The sequence below is a fragment of the Natrix helvetica genome (assembly GCF_964273705.1).
Source record: "Natrix helvetica genome assembly, chromosome: 4".
NCBI lineage: Eukaryota > Metazoa > Chordata > Lepidosauria > Squamata > Natricidae > Natrix > Natrix helvetica.
This window is the reverse complement of record NC_138550.1, coordinates 172,398,286-172,416,375: the sequence shown is the minus strand read 5'-3', so window position 1 is coordinate 172,416,375 and position 18,090 is coordinate 172,398,286. Positions and strand designations below refer to the sequence as shown.

The following is an 18,090-nucleotide window of genomic DNA, read 5'->3' as shown; positions in this document are numbered from 1 at the left end:
GGTGACAGAGGAGGCCCCGGACGGCTCTTTTCCTGGATTGTGGTGCCTCTTCTCAATGGGGTTGGATTCTTTCATTGTTGTTCCCTCCTCTGAAGCAGGCCAAGGGAGCACTTCTATGGGGCCACTGCCAACGCTGCCCGCTCCTTCCCTGCTGTGGGAAGCCACCCCAGTTGGGCTTTGGCCCTTCCCAGATTCAGTTGCTCCAGGAGCTCCCAGCGGCCCAAGGAAGGAACCTCCCTCAGCAAAGTGGCAAACGAGTCTTCGGGAAACGGCCCAAGGCCTTCCGGTGGACCCTCAGGGGAAGCTTCTGGACGTCTCCTCAACTGCCAAACCAGCCTCTCAACCCAAGGGCTCCAAGCGGGATGAAAGTGGCCCACCTTTCCTCCCTAGCTGTCCCCGGCATGTAGGGAGTTGCTGGGAAGGGACTCACCAAGAGTGGGGCCAGCTTCTCCTTGGTGGCTTCGGAGTGGCTCCACATGGGCTTGGAAGAGAAGAGCTGCAACTCCACCTGCTCCAACCACTGCACTAGCCCAGCCGCCTTCCGCACCTTTGGGAGCATCAGACAGAGACGGCGGGCTGAGTGAGGAGGGCGGGGAGGACAAAAGCTGCTCCACCCACCCAGGCATTGAGCAAAGACCATCAAGCAGCCCCAGGTAACCCCAGAGGTGCCTCCTGCCTGCTGGCCCTCCAGCCCCAGAAACCTCTGGCCAGAAGGTCCCCCACCCGGCTTCACCTGGTTCAGGTTATGCTCCAGGGCCAGCTGGCTCCACCGGTGGCTCAGCTGCCAGAGGCTGCTGTTCTGGCCCTCTGCATGGGCCCCGCTGCCCTCACTTGGCAGACACCAGCCGGCCTCCTGAAGAGCCTGCATGGTCAACGTATGAGAGAGGACGTCCTTCCGCAGCACCTGCCAGAGCCAGGTCAGCCCTGCCAACTGCCCGCCAGAGAGCAACCCCCTGCCAGGGAATGGTCCCCCCGGACCACCTGATGTTTGGCCAGCTCAATCTCACAGCTCTGCAGGTCCAGCGTGAGGGGGAGGGGGCTCCGGAGCTGCTCCTCGGTGCTCAGCAGCCACTGCAGCAGCCAGTCCAGCTGGCTCTGGAACTGGCCCAGGTGCAGGAGGGCAGCCTCCAGCCGGTGCTGCAAGAGAGGCCCAGAGGCTGGGGGGCTCTGGAGGTGGAGGAGGCCAGCGGCAAACCTTGCAGGGGGCAGAAGGCGGGAAGAGGCACCCACCAGCAAAGAGGCCAATCCCCCCTTAAGGGCCTTCCACTCCCTCCCACCCTGGCCCAAGGGCCCTCACCTGCCAGGTCAGCAGCTCTTCCTCCAGCTGGGTCCAACGGTTCCGGAAAGCCCCAAAAGTGAGGGGGGCAGCCTTCTGGGCGGCCTCCTGGCAGCTGCTCTGCTGCCAAAGTCTCTCAGCCTCCACCTGGCGTTGATACAGCTCTCGCTTGAAGGCCTGCCCGGGGGATTTGGGGAGGCAATGAGGAGGTGCTGCCCAGCCCAGGCCCTCCAAAGGGCGCCACATTTCCCTCTCAGAGAGCCTGGCAGACCCCCTCCCATCGCTTCTCTAGGGCCGTGAGAGTGGTGGTCCCAGGGTCACCCTGAGCCGTAGGACTGATCCTGCTCAACTGCGCTGGCACCTGGAGGCACCGGAAGAAACCTGTTTGGAGAAGGACTAGTCTGCTGTTTCCCTGTACTCCACAAGCACTCTGCTGTTGGCGATGAACGGGGCCCATTTTGGACCATGTTGGAGTCCTGCCCACGTGGCTGAACTCAGCCGGGCTCCTGGCCACAGGCGCCTCCCTCCCCCCCCTCTCCAGGAAGCCAAGCCTGCCGGCCCATGGCCAGTCCTCATCTTCAGCTCCGAGAGCTCCTGCTCCACCTGGACTGGGTCCCCCCTGCCCCGGAACTCCCGGGCCACCCGCCGCTCTGCCTCTGCCAGCCAGGCCAGGAGCCCCTAGAGGGAAGGGAGAAGAAAGCTGAGGGAAGCAGGGGGAGAGTCAGGAGGGGAGGACTGAGTCCGGGTGGCTCCCTAGGGTTGCCTAGGTCTGAAAGGAGGACTGGCAGATGCCCTGGGGGGACCACCAACTGGCAGAGGGGGGGGCTCACAGGAGCCACTCTGCTGGGAAAAGCAGCCTGAATGGGGCACCTGAAGGACTGGGCACTTCTGTCTCTGTCCCGCCTCTTCCGGAGGGGCCCTGGCAAGCTCACTGGCTGGTCACCTGGCACTCCCCTGCCCAGAGCAGGAGACAGCAGAAGCGGCTCCCCTCATGCCCGCAGCCTCCGGCCCCGAATTCTTGGCCCCAGGAAGGAAGCCCTCCTCACCTGCATGGTGGCTTGGTCAGTGAGCAAGGCCTGCAGCTGGTCCTCCAGGTGCTTCTGCCGCTCTCCCCACGTCCTATTCAGGCTGTTCCAAGATGAGTACAGCTGGCGGGGGAGACAAAGGGGTCAGTGAGAGATCCTGGAGGTGGGAGGCACAATAAGGCTTCTGGGACTCCAATCTTTGCACCCTGGTTGCTCCAGCACCAGGAGGAGGAAAAGGGCAAAGACTCCCAAGGACTCTGGAGGTGCCATGCTGCTGCCTCCCTCCACTCCGCCGCTCGCCAGCCCAGTCGGTGCTCACGGCGTCCAGGCTCTTAGTGACGGTGGGCTTCTTCTGGTCTCCACGTGATGACATCAGCTCCATGCCCCAAGCCCCCAAGGAGTCCAGCTCACTCTGCAGACCGTCTACCTCCTTGCGCAGAGCCTGCAGGGCGAGAGGCCACGGACGCCACCAGTACAGCCCTCCCCCTGCCCAAGCGACCATCTCCAGGGATGCTAAGCCCCCGAGCCAGAGGGCGGCTGGAGGGGGCAACCCAAAATGACGGGGAAGCTGGGCGGAAGGCCTGGGCCTGTCAAACAGCAGCAGGCGGAATGGGACAACTCAAACCGGCCCTCTCACTCCGGCAACCTCGCCAGGAGAGAGCTCGCTGTGGGAGAATCACGTGGGGAGACAGAGGTGATAATGTCATCCACCACTGTTTCTCCCACATTGTTTCCATGGCAAAAATGGCCACGGACAGCTGTCCTAGAGCCACGGCAGGCAGGGCCCAGGTGAGTGGGGAGGCTGCACTGATGGAGACAGCCCAAAGGGGGGTGGCGCAGCTTCCACAGGGGGGGGGAACGCCGTGAGGGGTCTCATGGTACCTGCATGGCCACCAGTTTGGCCTGGATATCCTTTGGAGCGGAGGCTGCTGTGTCTTCTAGGTCCAGCACCATCTGCTGAGTGTTGCCGAGAGCCCTGGCCAGCTTGGCCAAGCCGGGCCAAAACCACCCGGCTAGGGCCAGGAGTTCCTGCAGGGAGGCCTGGCGGTCTTTCTCCAGCTGCCGCAGCAGCTGCCACTGACTCCACAGGTCATGCAGGTGCTCCTGGGTGGCTGCAGCAGCAGGAAGAGGAGCTGAGGCCAGGGAGTGCCTCTGTGCGCAGAGCATTCCTGGGGGATCTCCAGGCACCAAGGGAAAGAGGAAACTGCTCTCAGGCCATAGACTGACCAGCTGCCCAGTCGTGTGTCCCCTGGGAATGGGAGCCCCCCCCCCCCAGAAGACTGCCTGGGAGGGTACCTGGCTGCACGGTGCTCTGCAGGGTGGCTTGAAGTCCCGCCCCCTGTCCATGGAGGGTCTCCAGGGCCACGCCCAGCTTTTCTAGCTCTGCGAGCCACAGGTTGTTCTCCCAGAGCTCTTCCTGGAGCCAGGCGGGGTCCCCCCGCAGAGCAAGAGGGTGCCGTTTGTGGTCCTGTAGCCATTCCAGACTCCCGGCCACCAGCTCCAGCTGCTCGGACAGCTGCCAGGGAGCACAGAGGGGCCAGGGTTACCCCTTAGGGGCTATTCTGCAGGCAGAGAGGGAAGGCGGGGGCCACACCAAGACAGGGGGGTGCCCTGAAGGCAGCAGTTAGAAGCCAGCTGCTTTGGGGCAAGGGGGGAGCCCCCATCGCTCCCCCAACCGTGGGTCTTTGCGCAGGTGGACACAACCGCTGGAGGCTGATGGTCCTGGCTTACCTTGCTGTGTCGTGGGATGGCCTCCCGCAACGTGGTTGCAGCCTGTTGGACCTGCTCTCGGAGGCTGCCGTACTGCTCCTCAGTCACCTGCAGCCTCTGCCAGAGCGGCGCCTCCCCCCACAGACGTAGCTCGGCCAGCCATGTGATGATGTGCCGCAGCTTCCCCAACAGAGGCTTGTGCTCAGCAATGGCCTCCCGGAGACCCTGCGCAGGGCAGAGGCAGGAGCAGGTCTGGGTCATGCAGGGGCCCTTGACCTCCCCCCAAAGGGCCCCGCCACCACCCTCACCTCTAGTGCCTCCTGCTGCTCCCAGAAGGCATTGCAGCCTATGGTGATGCTGCCGGGGGAGAAGGCCACCACTGACTGTTGGGTCTCCTCCAGCCACTGGCTGAGCTCCGCCTGGACCTTGGCATGCTGAGCCAGGAGCAGCTGCCCTTGTGCCAGCTGCAGGGTGCAAGCTGGGCTCTGGTGGCGGAGGGACTCCGTGCCCTCCTGCAGGGCCATCCCCAAGGGCTGCAAGGACACAAGGGACAAAGCAGGGAGGGTGAGCCACGTGCCATAAGGAGAAATGGACCATGTCCCCCCCACCCCAAGGCTGACCCCGCAGCAGCCAAGAAGCATGACAGAGAAGCTGCGCGGGTCCAAGTGAAAGGCCCCCATGGCAGGCTGCTCTTTTCTCAGTGCTGTGGAGCGGGGCACGTTTAGTCTCAAGAAAGATGCCGGGGGAGGGGGGCACCAGGACAGCAGGGAAGAAGGCCACGGCCTCCCTGCTCTCCTCCAAACTGCCAGGCATGGAGCAAGCTAGGCAGGTGCCAGAGTGCCAGGCAGGGAGTCCAAAAGCAGAAACAACAACCTGAGCAGCACTGAAGCGCCTCAAGTGGCCTGAGAAGACTCTGGACTGGACTGGGGGAGGTGGGGCTCCTGATTGAGGGGGGTGGGCTGGGAGACCTTCAGTCGGCCTAACCAGGCCAGCATCCACCCCAACCAGGTGCTGCCTGTCTACGCCTCCCATCCGCTCCTGATGCCTCAAAACTGACTGCAAGCCACATGCCTCTTCCAGCCGTGCGGTGTGGGGGTCTGCGTGTGCCCGGCCTTCACCGGCCACATTTCCCCATCCCCCAAATTTATCCCCTCCCTGGGTCAAATGGCTAGTAGGAACACCCTGGACTTGCCCTGCCGGGGGGAGGCTGAAAAGGGGGACCCTTTCTGGCATTTGTGGAGAGGGGCTGGGGGAAGGGAGCACTGCAACAGACGCCTCGAAGTAGGCAGAGCACAAACGGGGATCTCTGGCTTTGGGGCACAGAGCACAGGGAGGACAGACCAAAACCAACCCAATGAGAAAAAGAAAGCCTTCCTCCCAGCCCCCTCCCCAGGTGGGCTTTCATTCTCTGGGGGAGGGTCCTTCTCTGCTGCCTCCTGACTTCCTTCTCTCCAGGTGACCATTTCAGTCTCCTCTTCCCTCTTAGCCCCTGGGCTGCCTGACTCCCAAGGACCCATCCTCCACTTCCCACGTCCCTCTTTCCCTCCCAAGGAGCCACAGCCACAGCCTTCCTCCAAGCAGACCTCCCTCCCCCACCTAACCAAGCAGGTGGACGCCCACCCGACTCCCACCAGCTGATCTTTGTGCCCGCCTTCACCTCCCTGCTCTATGCGAAGCACTTCCTCCCACCTGGCACAGCAGCACCAGCCGTTGGGGCACATCTTGGCCAGGAAGCGTGCCCTGCTCAAGGGGGCATTTCTGCTCCAGAAGCCCCTTGCAAACATCTGGATGACCCCTGCATAGAATGCACCACTCCCTTTCCTGGCAGCTCAACCCTCAACGGTCACCAAAGGCGAAGCTGGAGGAATGCAGCAGCCACGGCCAAGCCGGGAGCATCTTCCAGACAGGATGGGCAAGGCCCCCAACCTGGGCATCCTCCTCGCGCATCCACCCTCCCAACTTTGTTCCCCTCACCTGCAGCCCCTCCTGGACATCTGCGGAGCAGAGGCCGAGTGGGGGGTCGTCCAGCTCCACTGGCCTTTCTACCAGGCCCCGATGGCGAAGGGTCTCTGCAGAAAGGCCCTGGGGAAGCAGAGAAGGCCGATCAGGAGTGGGAGGCCGAGGTATCCCCTTGCCCACTTTTGGGAGAGGCTGCCAATGGGGATGCTTGTTCTGGGGATGGGGCATGCAAAGACCAGTCGCAGCCTGGGAAACCTTTTCTATCCTGCCGGAGGCCACCTAGCATCTTTCTGGCCTCACTGTTCTTGCTGTCCGTGCATGAATGGCCTGTGCCCACCAGGCAGGCTTTGCCTTCTGCTCTAGAGCCCTCCCCAAAGGCCAGCTGGCTGAGGGAGCCAAAGAGCAGCTGCTCTTCCTCCGCCAAACGCCTCCCTCCTTTGGGGAGGCCCTGAAGTGCATCTCCTGCCACCCTGGGAGAACTGGAGGGCATCTGCTCCCCACTCTTGGAGGTCACGCTCCCTCACCAACCTTCTGCTCTGCAAGCGCCAGGCAGATGGCCCGGACGTTTGGGTGCACCTGCCTCAGCTCCCCCACACCTGTGCCCAGCTGAGACACAGCAGCCAGCTGAGACCTAAGCAGCTGCTCTCCAGCTGAGATGGGAGGCGGCAGAGCGCGACTCAGCGGCCTCACCCCAACACAGAAGAGCCCAGAAGGTGGGGAGGCAGGGAAGCCCTGGCCCCAGGCTGGCATACCTTAGGCAGGCCCACAAAGGGTGTGCAAAGGGGGAGGAGAAGAGGCCGGTGGTGGCAGCAGCAGCAGCCGCTGGCCTTCACTTTCCTGCCCTCGCCAGTCTTCGCCCCAGGGACCGATCCATCTTCTCCAGCAAGTGGGGGAGGGGTCGGACACTTTCCCCAAAGCGTCCCCTGGGCAAGGGGGGCTGCAAGGGGTGGCCTTTTCCCACCCGCCCTACCTTCTCACCCCCTGCAGGGTCCCGGGGGCAGGGCCCGTCTTCTGCCTGGCTGCCCAGCAAGTGCTGCTCCTTCTCCAAGGGCTGCAGCCCGAGGTCCAGGCCTTCCTGGGTGGGCTCCGGGTAGGAAGAATCCTCCACGGTCTGCTCCATGGGCTGCAGGGCGTCGCTGCTCCTCTGCTCCACTAGCAGCAGCCTCAGCCGCAGGGAGTCCATCTGGCCCTGGACAAACCGCCCTTCTTCTCCTGCAAGAGCAGACCCCCAGCTCAGCCCAGACAGAGCCCAGCACCCACCCCAGGGGTCTCCTGGCTCCCTCGACTGCCAAGGCTGAGCTGCAACCGGCCCACCTGCACAGAACTGGACTCTCAGGGACAGGGACTCTCATTGCCCACCAGACTCCTATCCCAGCCAGCATCAATTCTGGAAACTCAGGGCACAAGACGGAGGGATGTAGAAAACCTTTTTTGAAACTGGGGAGGGGACAAGGTGCCCCGAACAGATGTTTCTATTTGACTTTTGGGCTTTAGTATGAACACAGCTTATTGCTACCATCTTACTACCCACAGCTCTTGTGCTGGAATCTGAGGGGTGTGGTTGCTTCGGCAGAGCTATTGAACCATTGAAGCTCCCCGGGTCAATTTAACAAAGACTTGGAAGTCAGTCTAAACCAAAAGGACCTATCCTCACACACAGCTAGTCCTTCCCACCACCCCCTTCGCTCCAAAACCTTGGTAGCCAGAGGCTGCCAAGTTGGTGGGATGGGTCAAAGTGGCTAAGCCAGCCTTCCCCGAGTCTTCATTGCCATCTTCAACTCAGCAAATACAATCGGCAGCGAGGCGCTAGAGGGTGGAGGCATATAAAGGTAAGAAAAGTATATGGAGACCGGCCCAGGAGGTCTTGGAGATTAAATGAAAATCTATTTAGATATGAAATGTTACGGAATGTAAAAAACTATTGAAAGAATATTTTGCTTTTAATATGCATAAGGGGATATCTATGGAAATGGTTTGGGACGCAAGTAAAGCATACGTGAGAGGCGTTTTAATAAATCTGAACAATGTTCATAGGCACAGACAAAGGGAGAAACAAAGGAAATTAGAGGAAGAGATTAAAAAAAAGAGCAGGAGTTAATGTCTAAACCAGATGATAAGAAGACAAAAGAGATAATTACTTTACTGTGAGGACAGTTCAACATGTTAATGTCGGACCAGATAGCCACTAATTTTCTATATGCTAAACATAACACTTTTTGCAATGCCAATAAACCAGGTCGATGGTTAGCATATATGTTAAGGAAAAAACAAAGATCCCGTAATATAGAGAAAATAGAATATAAAGGGAAAGAAGTTTTTCAAAAGGATATGATTAAAAAGACTTTTTTAAAATTTTACACCAGATTGTATGCTGGTGACAAAATACAAGGGTCAGACATAGACCGATATTTGGAGAAAGAGAAAATTCCTATACTTACAGATGAGCAAAGGGGAAGATTGAATCAACTTGTAACTACAGAGGAAATCTTCCTGGCAATTAAGCAGTTAAAAGTCGGCAAAGCGCCTGGCACAGATGGCCTGACAGCAGTTTATTACAAAAAATTACAACTAGAAATGATGGAACCTCTTAGGGAACTATTTAATAAAATTCAAATGGAAGGCAGGGTCCCACCATCTTGGAAAACAGCTTTTATTTCATTGATTCCAAAAGAGGAACAGGATCTTACCCAGCAAAAAAATTACAGGCCTATTTCATAATACAGACTATAAAATCTTTGCTAAAATATTGGTAAACAGGTTAATGCCAATTGCGCAACAAACGATTCACAATGATCAGTCTGGTTTTATACAGGGAAGGCAAATGAAAAGTAATGTAAGACAAATCATTAATATAATGGAATACTTGGGAAAGTATAATCAAGTCCCGGCAGTGCTTTTATTCTTAGATGCAGAGAAAGCATTCGACCAAGTTAATTGGCAATTTTTAATAAAAATACTACAAAAGATGCAGTTCGGAGAGCATTTCATCAAAGCAATACACCAGAAACAAACAGCACAAATTATAGTTAAGGGAGGCTTAACAGAATCTTTTAAAATTGAAAAAGGAACAAGACAGGGGTGTCCCTTGTCTCCATTATTGTTTATTTTAACCCTGAAATTGTTATTGAACAGAATATGTGGGTCTGACGAACTACAAGGAATTAAGATTAGGCACTACGAATATAGAATGAGAGCATTTGCGGATGATTTGGTTGTAGCCAGGGAAATCAGTTATAGGTCTAATGAATATAATTAATCAATATGGTCAAGTATCTGGGTTCAAAGTAAATCTAGGGAAGACAAAGATGATAGCTAAAAATATGACTACGAACCCCCCCCCCCCCCAAAAAAAAGATTTAGAAAGAGTAACAGGATGTGAGATAGTAAAAAAGGTTAAATATTTAGGAATTTATATTACAACCTCAAATGGGAAATTATATAAGTACAATTATGAACCATTATGGCATAAAATACAGATAGAAATGAATAAATGGAAAAAAATTACAATTGTCTTTGTTGGGAAGGATAGCTGCAGTTAAAATGAATGTTTTGCCCAAGTTTCTATTCTTCTTTCAAATGATACCAAAACTTTAAAAAGGCGCAAATTTGGAAGAATGGCAGAAAGATATTAACAATTTTGTTTGGGCAGGAAAGAAACCGAGAATAAAACAACTTAAAATAATGCAAGACATACGCGAAAGAGGAGGTTTAAAAATGCCCAACTTAAAATTATACTATGAAGCAGCAGTTTTAACAACAATCAGCAATTGGATTAACCTAACAGAGGATAGAATATTGAATATTGAAGGTTATGATCTGATATATGGCTGGCATGCTTATCTAATATATGACAAGAAGGCCGACAAGACTTTAAAAGTCATATTTTAAGGAATGCTTTACTGTGTGTTTGGAAAAAATAGCAATATAAGCTAAATGACAAGATACCTATGTGGGGGGTGCCCAGGCACGCTATAGAGAACATAAGTATAGAACAAAAACAAGATGTAACTACATATGCAGAACTCCTTAGTATGGATAGAGGTGCACTGCAGTTGAAATCTTTGAATACATTAAAAGATGAAAGGGTAATTCAAACCTGGTTCCAGTATGGTCAGTTACAGGCTAGATGGAAAAAAGACCAGAAATCCGGTAGAGCCAATAGTGATGGAAACATGGGAAGAGATTTGGGTAAGAAATGTAAAGTTTACACAAGCTCAAAACTTGAGAGAGAATTTCTACAACATGCTGTACAGATGGCATTTAGATCCAAAAAGGCTAGCCTGTATGTATCCGAATCTACAATCTAGATCAGTGGTAGTCAACCTTTTTCTACCTACCGCCCACTAATGGATCTTTCTTGATGGAAAAATTTCCTTACCGCCCACCAGTTTTTGCGCAAGTGCAGAATATTTTTTAGAAAGGAGGGTGTTTTTAAAAAAAAGAAATGTACATACATTTATCTTTTTATTTCTACTTTATGCATGTTTATAATGTTTTTAACTTTATAAAGTTTAATTAGAAAACAATAAAGTAAATTGAAATTAGCTTTACTAGTGATTAATGAGATCTTTGAGGCTGATGCTGCGAGACTAAATATTTGATATCTGGTTCGATTTTCGTAAGGAACAAACGAAGGTCTCCTCTTTCGGTGCTTTTCCTTTTTATCTCCTTTTTAAAAAAATCTTCCTTAGGGCTATGTACAAAAGTAAGGCTGAGCTAGTTAGCCCACTTATTATTATTAGCCAACAACAATTCTCTCCTGCCTTTTCTTTCTCCTATTTTGCAACTGCTCTGCTCCGCTTCTGCCTGTCCCTGCTATCAGTTTCTACTCGACCTCTCCTCCTCCTCCTTTCCCCACAACCCCACTCCCTTTTAGCAGTGATGATGTTACCTAGTTTGGTAATGAAATGTCTGTAAGAAAACCACCAAGCTCAGAAAGCAGCAAGGATCCCCTATCCCCCACCTCCTCTTTCTCCTTTTCATTTTCGTTTTTGTCTTTTCTGCTCCTCCCCCCCCCCCTTCCAGCACTTCACCAGCTCAGGCATGACCGGAGAAGTTTCTCTTCTCAGAAATGTCTTCAGTGGAGCGGTGAGGAGCTGAGGGAACTTCTACGGTCGCGCCTGAGCTGGTGAAGCGCAGGCAAGCGCCGTCCCATCGCCAGGGAACCAGTGAGTGAGGTGAATCACGTGGTTGCTCAGATCACACGGGCGCAGCCCGACCGGAGAAGTTTCTCTTCTCAGAAATGTCTTCTCGGGCTGCGCCCGTGTGATCTGAGCAACCACGTGATTCACCTCACTGTTTCCCTGCCGATGGGATGGCGCTTCTCGCGCGCGTTAGTTCAACAGGAGGTTTTAACCTCCGAAATCCCCATCGCCCACCTGGAATCCCAAAACACCCACTAGTGGGCGGTAGGGACCAGGTTGACGACCCATGATCTAAATGTTGGGGATGTGACTGTGCTGGTGCCATGTACTACCATATTTGGTAAAAAAGTTAAAGCATTTTGGATAAAAATATGGTGGGTTATTCAAAATATTTTGAAAAAGAGGATAAAGTTCACACCCCAGTTGTTTTTGTTAGGCATAGTTTCAGACTGTACTGTCATAGAGACTAATCTGATCTTGAACCTAACGACGGCAGCAAGATTGTTGGTGGCGCAATACTGGAAGAAGGAAGAGTTGCCCACTATCCAAGAATGGACGTTAAAAGTAGTAAACTTAGCAGAGATGGCCAAAATTTCAGCGTATTTGAAAGATCATTCGGATGAGAAGGACAAGCTGGAGTGGAGAAGATGGATTGACTATATTCAAAACAAATACTGGACTAAAAAAGTTCAGTTAGCTTATGAATGAAGGCATAAAGAATGTTACAATTTATTCAAAGTTAGTTTAATAAAGGGGGAGTTTAGCACAAGAATAGTAACATGTAAAAATTAGTTAGCTTATGTTAGCGCAGTGATGGCGAACCTATGGCACGTGTGCCACAAGTGGCACACGGAGCCATTTGTCAGGGCACGCGAGGTGCTGCCCTGTCAACTGGCCAGCGAGCATGCGCGTGCTGGCCAGCTGAGTTCACCTTTTTAAAAGCTATTTTTCGCCTTCCCCAGGCTCCAGAGGCTTTATAGGAGCCTGGGGAGGGCGAAAAGAGCTTTTCCCCCCCCCCGGAGGCTTCAGGGACCGTCCGGACGCTTCCCTGAAGCCTTCGGAACGCTTAAAACCACCCTCCGAAGGCTTCAGGGACTTCCGGAGGCTTCCCTGACGCCTTTGGAGCGCTTAAAACCACCCTCCGAGCAACCCGGAAGTCCGGTTTGCTCGGAGGGTGGTTTTAAGTGTTCCGAAGGCTTCAGGGAAGATAAAAAAATAAAAAATGAAAAAAAAGGTAAGAAAAGTTTTTTTTTAATATTCTATGAGATTGCTTTAACTCCCCCAAAAGGGGGAGTGATTAAACAGAGCTGTTTTCCCTACCCATGTGCTTCAGTTGCTTTCAAAATATATAAACTGAATTAAAATAAAACAACAAAAACCGAGAATCCATTATTTTTATCCCTTTTACTATCCTATTATACATAATTAGAGAGCGGGGTGCTTCAGACATCTCAGGATGGGCTGTTTATTTATTTTTTCTTTGTGTTATTTAATGAAATTATTTCCCTCTTACTCATAGCACAAAAGAGGGTCATTAGTGAGAAAACCCGACTGTGGATGACCCTCTCCTGAGCTCCTCTGGGGACGGTTGGGCGTGCGATACGAAGATTCCCAAGGGCAGCTCCGTCTGGAGCCCCATCACGAGGTGACCAGGACATGAGCGACTGTTCCAGAAACGGCCTCGTGTGACGCAGGAGACGTAACCGTCCCTGCCCACATGGCCTCCATCTGGTGTAGAAGCAGGGACCAGGAGTCCAAAAGGGATTCCTAGACGGTGGATTAGCTCCATTCAGTTTTGGTGGGGGAGGTCCATCAGGTGCACCCTCCGGAAAACAGGGAGCAACAGCATTAACTCCCCAACCACTCATCAAGGCGGAAGGCAGAGTTCGGGTACCGTCTGGGAGCTTCTGGGAAAGGTTCGAGCCCTTCCTCTTTGCATCTCAGGGGCTCCCTTTCTGCTCCATGGCAGTTTTTGTGACCAGGTCACCAGAGGGATGGGCTGCTGACACACAAAGCAAACCAGGAGGGGGAAGAGACCACGAATGGAACGGGGGGGGGAGGCTGAGGACCGACCGTCTTCCTCCCCCTTGGGCCTCCGTATTAAGCTCTCCCTGGCCCAGGAGCAGAACAACTTTTAGCAGCTGCATTTAGTGTTTTTGGGAGGCAACAGTCACCACCAACCAGGGAATCTTCTGCAACTCTCCACCCCTCCCTCATGCCGCCAAGCCACTCAAGGTCCCCACCCGGGAGGCTGAACTAAATCTCCTGCAGGCGCCTGACGCTGCCACTTGCCTGGCACCATCTGCAAGAGCCACCATCCGTGCTCCAGGGCCTCTTCCAGTTCTTCTGACTTGGACTGGACTTCCCTGCGCAGATCCTGGAGGAAAGCAAGCGCCCAGGTGACTCCAGGTGGCCTTGAGGTCCTTCCCGCTCCCTGATCAGAGAACAGAGCCTCCCACCCATCGCTCAGGGCACTGCCCATCTTCCTCCTCCCTTGGGCCTCCTTGAAGCCTTCCCTGCGCCCTGCCTGAATCTGCTGGTGGGCATCTTGGCTTCGTGCCAGGCTCCCAGGGGCTTCCCAGAGTTGGGCCAGTTTCTGCTCCGTCAAGCTCAGCCAGTCTTGAAAAACCTCCACCGACTCCTGGAAGAGGCTGGCGGCAGGGACGATCTGCTGCAGGCAGCTGTACCTATGGAAGAGGATGAGGAGATGGGGGCCACAGCAGGAGCCCAGCAAGAAAGGGCTCCCTCTTGCCCTCCAGGACGCTTGGAGCCACTGGGAGGGACATTCCAGTTAGAGGGGCCGGAGGGCACGTCACATAAAGTCCAGGTGGGGCACTAGCCCTAGGCAGACTGCCTTGCCCTTCTCCTCCTTTGCCTTCCCTCGCCAGGGGGACCCTGAAGGGGCTCAGGGAAACTGAGCCAGGCTGGGAGAAGAGCAAGGGACCGGGGAAAGACTGATGCCACATGGGGGCCAAGGAGGAGAAAGGCCCAGCCGGTCTCTCCAGTCTTTCCCTCTTTGGGTGGGAGATGCACACCCTGAACAACGTCAGGCTACCCCCCACCCCTTTGCCCACTAAGGCTTGGCACAAGGCTGGCACAAGCAGCCATAGAAGAGGCCACCACAAATCTTGGGCTGCTCCGGGAACATTCTGGGTTTTGGTTCAGGTGGAGCAAAACATGCCCTCTTGCTTTTGGGCTCTTCCATGGCTGGGAAATGATCAGAACCTTTGGATTCTGAGGCCCTGTGCAGGGTGGGCGAAAAAAACCCCTCCCAGGCCTGGGCCTGTGCACACGCCTCACTGGATGAAAGGCCCAAAGTTGCGTTTGCAGGACACGCCTGGTCTGGTTGACACTTGCTGCATGAAGCAGGAAAAGGCCCACCAGGTTTTGCAAAGGTGGACACAAAGACCAGCAAGTGAACAGCACCGGGGGGGGGGGAGGGGGGCAGCAAAGGAACCTCTTCTTTCCCTCCCCTCTCCCCAGAGACAGTGGGTTCTCTCTACCTGGCTTCGGCCTCCTGGACCAGGATCTCCCACTTCTCCTGAAGGCTGGCGAGACCCCTGGGCTGCTCCGGTCCCTCAAGAGCAGCGGCAGGCTCAGCAGGGAGCGGCTGGCAAAGGCGGCCGATGTGTGGGGTCCGCTCCCCCAGCAGACGCAGCAAAAGCTGGAAGAGAGCAGAGTGACCAGTGGTCCTCCCAACCCGCAGCCCTGTGGCCTCATCCCCTCTTGCTGCAGAAGCCACTCAAGAACCTGCCAGGTCCTCTTGATGCCACTCGCTCTCGTGCTCAATGGGAGCCTCTCTGGCTCGTCATGCGGCTTCCCAGCCTCGTCCCAATGTGAATGGCCTCCCCCTTTATTGCTCCCCCTGTGAGGCCAGGCCCTTCCCTTGCAGGCAGACGACAGGCTCGGCGGCTGCAACCCAACCCAGCTGTTCCCCAGCCGTGGCTGCAGTGGGGCCGCCTGAGGCTGGGTCCTCCTGGGCAGCCCTCGGGGCATGAGCTTAGAGCAGCTGACACACACACACACACACACCCCGGCGGTCAAGGGAGCCAGACTGAGCCTCTTCCCAGCCCCACCTCCTTCCCTGGGGCTGCAGGAAAGCTCCTGTCCTGGAACGGCTTCGGAATAGCCCCTTCCCAGTGGCTCTTTACAACACAGGTGCAAGTCGTACTGGGCAGAGTATTTTTATATTATAATTACGTATCATTTCGAAATGGTAAAAAGCTCCCAAGCTGCCATGTCCCACTTCTGGGGCCGTAGCTTTTTAAGAGGCGGGTCATCTGGTGAGGTTCCAGGAGAGCCATTTTTGGACACAACAGCTGTGCAGATTCCAGCTGACCTGCATTCTACTCCCCCCTCCCCAAATCCAGAGCAACCTCTGCCAAGGTGCAGCTCTTTCCAAAGCTCCAGGTGTGAAAGCTGCTGCTCCCTGCTCACCTTTTGCTCCTGCAGCTGCGCCTTCACGACCTTGGCTTCCCCCGAGGGAGGTTTCTGGTGGCCCATGAGGTCCTCAACTTCACTCACCCAGGAACCCAGCTTCCCTGCAGTCTCCGGGGTCAGCCCAGCGCCCTTCGTGCCTCCTGGGAGGGCAGCTGCCTGCAGGGAGAAGAAGAGGCCTCACTCAGCGCAGCTCTCCCAAAGGCGGCTTCTGGCATCTCAATGCATCGGGAAATTGGGGGGGGGGGGGTTGGCCCCTACAATCCCTTCGAGTCCCAGCAACTGCTCCTAAGGGGAAAGCGGCGTCTGCTCCCCAGGCCCACCTGCTCCAACCACTGTCGTATTTTCCCCTCCCCAGGTTTGGCAGTACTGCGCCTGGGGCAAAGATGGCCAAAAAGGCTCTACCTGGGCAGGTTAAACCTGTCATGTGAATGCGATCACTGGCTCTTTAAAGAACACTCCCCTGTGGCTGGGGATGGTGCCTGGTTCCCCAGTCAGAGCTGAGGGGCTGGTTGGAGCCCACAAGCTACTCTGGGGGTTATTTCTGTTCTTGACCAGCCTGTGGTCTAAACATGGTCACTGATGGAAACCCCACAAAGGACCACTCCAGGCTCCTAACTCCGAAGCACATGGCAGAAGGAGGGGTGAGATACAGAGGCAGTGTCTGGGCCCCCACAGTGCACCCAAGGGCTGACCACACACACACACACACACACACACACACACACACACACACACACTGCAGAAGGCCTGGCCAGGATCAAGGTGGACAGGAGCCTCCCTCTGGAACCACCTTACCTGTCCCCCAACCTCTCTCTCTGCTTTGGGCTAGGTGGGCCGGGAGCCCTCTTGCCAGAGCGAGAGGAAGGAGGGCAGGGACTTGGCCAGGGGAGGGGACCGTCCAGCAGCCTCCCTGGAAGGGAGAGCAGATGCCTGGATTCTGGGGGCTACCTTGCCAGGGGCTTCTGGCCCTGCTTCAGAGGCTTCTCTGAGCGAATGAGCCGCTTAATGGCCGTGGCCACCCCATCTGTGCAAGAGCCACAGCCACCTTATCTGACAGCAAACGGGAAGGGCAGGCACAGCACATAACCAAAGGACTGCCCCACAGCCCCTTGCTCAGAGTGCCAGGGCCGGGGCTGAAGGGGTGAAGTTGCCACAATGGTGCCTGTTGACCTGGGCTTCTCGGACATCAGCCAGCACCTTTACCATCCTGGTCACCGAGGTCTCTCGGCTCCTGTCCCCACTGGGGTACTCTGTCACTTCCACGATCTCAGTCACCACCGTCTCCGTCACTTCCGTCACCTCCGTCACCTCCCTGGTGGTGGGCAGCTTCCAGCCCCAGCCGGCCCCCAAGCTCCCAGGGGAGGTCCAGGGGGCCATGGCACCTTCCTGCTGAGTTTGGAGGGGGCAGCAACTCTGCAGCTTCAGGTCCAGGTTGTTTTGCTTGGGGAGGGGGCTGCTCTTTGCAGCCCGCTCCAGGGCCATTGTGCAGCAATTCTCCATCACCCGTGGGCTGGGGCAAGCCTTCTCTGGGGACCTGCCTGTGCCATCCTCCTCCTGGTTGTTGGAGGTGGCCGAGCAGGGCTCCTTCGGGAAGTCTTCGGGTCGGGGGCTTTTCTGCCCCAGGCAGCTGGGCCTGCTAACAGAGTTGCCCATGGCCAGCGGGCAGGAAAGGCCGGGCTGCCTCTCAGAGCCCCCTCGGAGCCAGAGGAGCGACCGCCAGCCTCTCAGGGGTGGGACCGGGCAGGAGAGAGGCCAGCGGGCGCTTCCCTTGGCCCAGCCCGTGGGGACTCATGGCTGCTCCGGCAGGGAAGGGCTTTCCTCGGGAGGCTTCGAGTGCCAGCTGAACGCCTGGTTGGCCCCGCACCTGCTGAGGAAAAGGCGGCTTGTTGAAGGGGAGGTGGCCGGGCGCGCGTCGCAAAGCCGGCAGCCGGGTCGGGCGGGGACGCGGGCTTGCATTGAAGCCCAGCCACCACGAGGCCCGGCCGCACAATAGGCTGCGCTGCCCCCGCCCCGGCCCCGGCCAGCGGCGCTGCTTTGCTCGGCGTCGGCTTCCAACCCATCCGCCCCACGAGCGAAGCGGGCGGCGTGAAGGAGACAATCGGCCGCGCCTCCCCGCCGCCCTTCCTCGCTGGGCGCTGCACCAGCGACTCCGCCCTGCCCAGCTCCGCCCGCCGCCACTTCGCGCAAACTTCCCGGGAGCCAGCCGGGGCGAGGGCCGCTCGCCTTACCTTCCTGGCGAGGCGCGGAGACCGCCCGGCACCCCTACCCGGCGCTTCGGCCTCGGTTGCTCCAGAAGCAGCTGCCCCGCCCGCTTCGTCGTCTCAGCGGCCCCTCAGGGCATCCCCGCGGTGGGGCGGGGCGGGGCGCCGCTCCTTCGGGCGAGGGTCTCGGCCGCCCCGCCCCACCGCGGGGATGCCCTGAGGGGCCGCTGAGACGGCCGGCGGAACCCCGTAGGTGCGCCCCCCACGCTGCCCTTGCACGGCCCGCCAAGGTCCCGGAGCCGAAGCCAGGAAGGCGAAGTCGCCCCTTTCCCCTC

General features: G+C 56.2%; 1 protein-coding gene across 6 annotated transcripts in view; it reads right to left on the bottom strand.

The window, feature by feature from the left end:
* Positions 1-17,847, bottom strand: part of LOC309390523 (microtubule-actin cross-linking factor 1, isoforms 6/7-like) — a 40,843-nt gene extending 22,996 nt beyond the window's left edge. For 2 of the 6 annotated variants that reach the window (XM_081949921.1, XM_081949925.1), the window contains exons 1-16: positions 16,752-17,583; positions 15,552-15,710; positions 14,618-14,778; positions 13,642-13,801; positions 13,407-13,491; positions 6,941-7,182; positions 5,986-6,093; positions 4,320-4,544; positions 4,033-4,236; positions 3,598-3,817; positions 3,184-3,479; positions 2,621-2,743; positions 2,323-2,424; positions 1,298-1,453; positions 734-862; positions 431-547 (exon numbers count right to left, since the gene is read on the bottom strand). In XM_081949921.1, the coding sequence (XP_081806047.1) occupies positions 431-547; positions 734-862; positions 1,298-1,453; positions 2,323-2,424; positions 2,621-2,743; positions 3,184-3,479; positions 3,598-3,817; positions 4,033-4,236; positions 4,320-4,544; positions 5,986-6,093; positions 6,941-7,182; positions 13,407-13,491; positions 13,642-13,801; positions 14,618-14,778; positions 15,552-15,710; positions 16,752-17,207 (2,943 nt within the window). In that variant the 5' untranslated portion in view covers positions 17,208-17,583. Of the gene's footprint in view, positions 1-430; positions 548-733; positions 863-1,297; positions 1,454-2,322; positions 2,425-2,620; positions 2,744-3,183; positions 3,480-3,597; positions 3,818-4,032; positions 4,237-4,319; positions 4,545-5,985; positions 6,094-6,940; positions 7,183-13,406; positions 13,492-13,641; positions 13,802-14,617; positions 14,779-15,551; positions 15,711-16,751; positions 17,584-17,782 lie in introns of those variants that run through there. The other 4 variants (XM_081949922.1, XM_081949924.1, XM_081949923.1 and 1 more) reach the window with 4 other exon arrangements.
* Between the last annotated feature and the right edge of the window lie 243 nt (positions 17,848-18,090).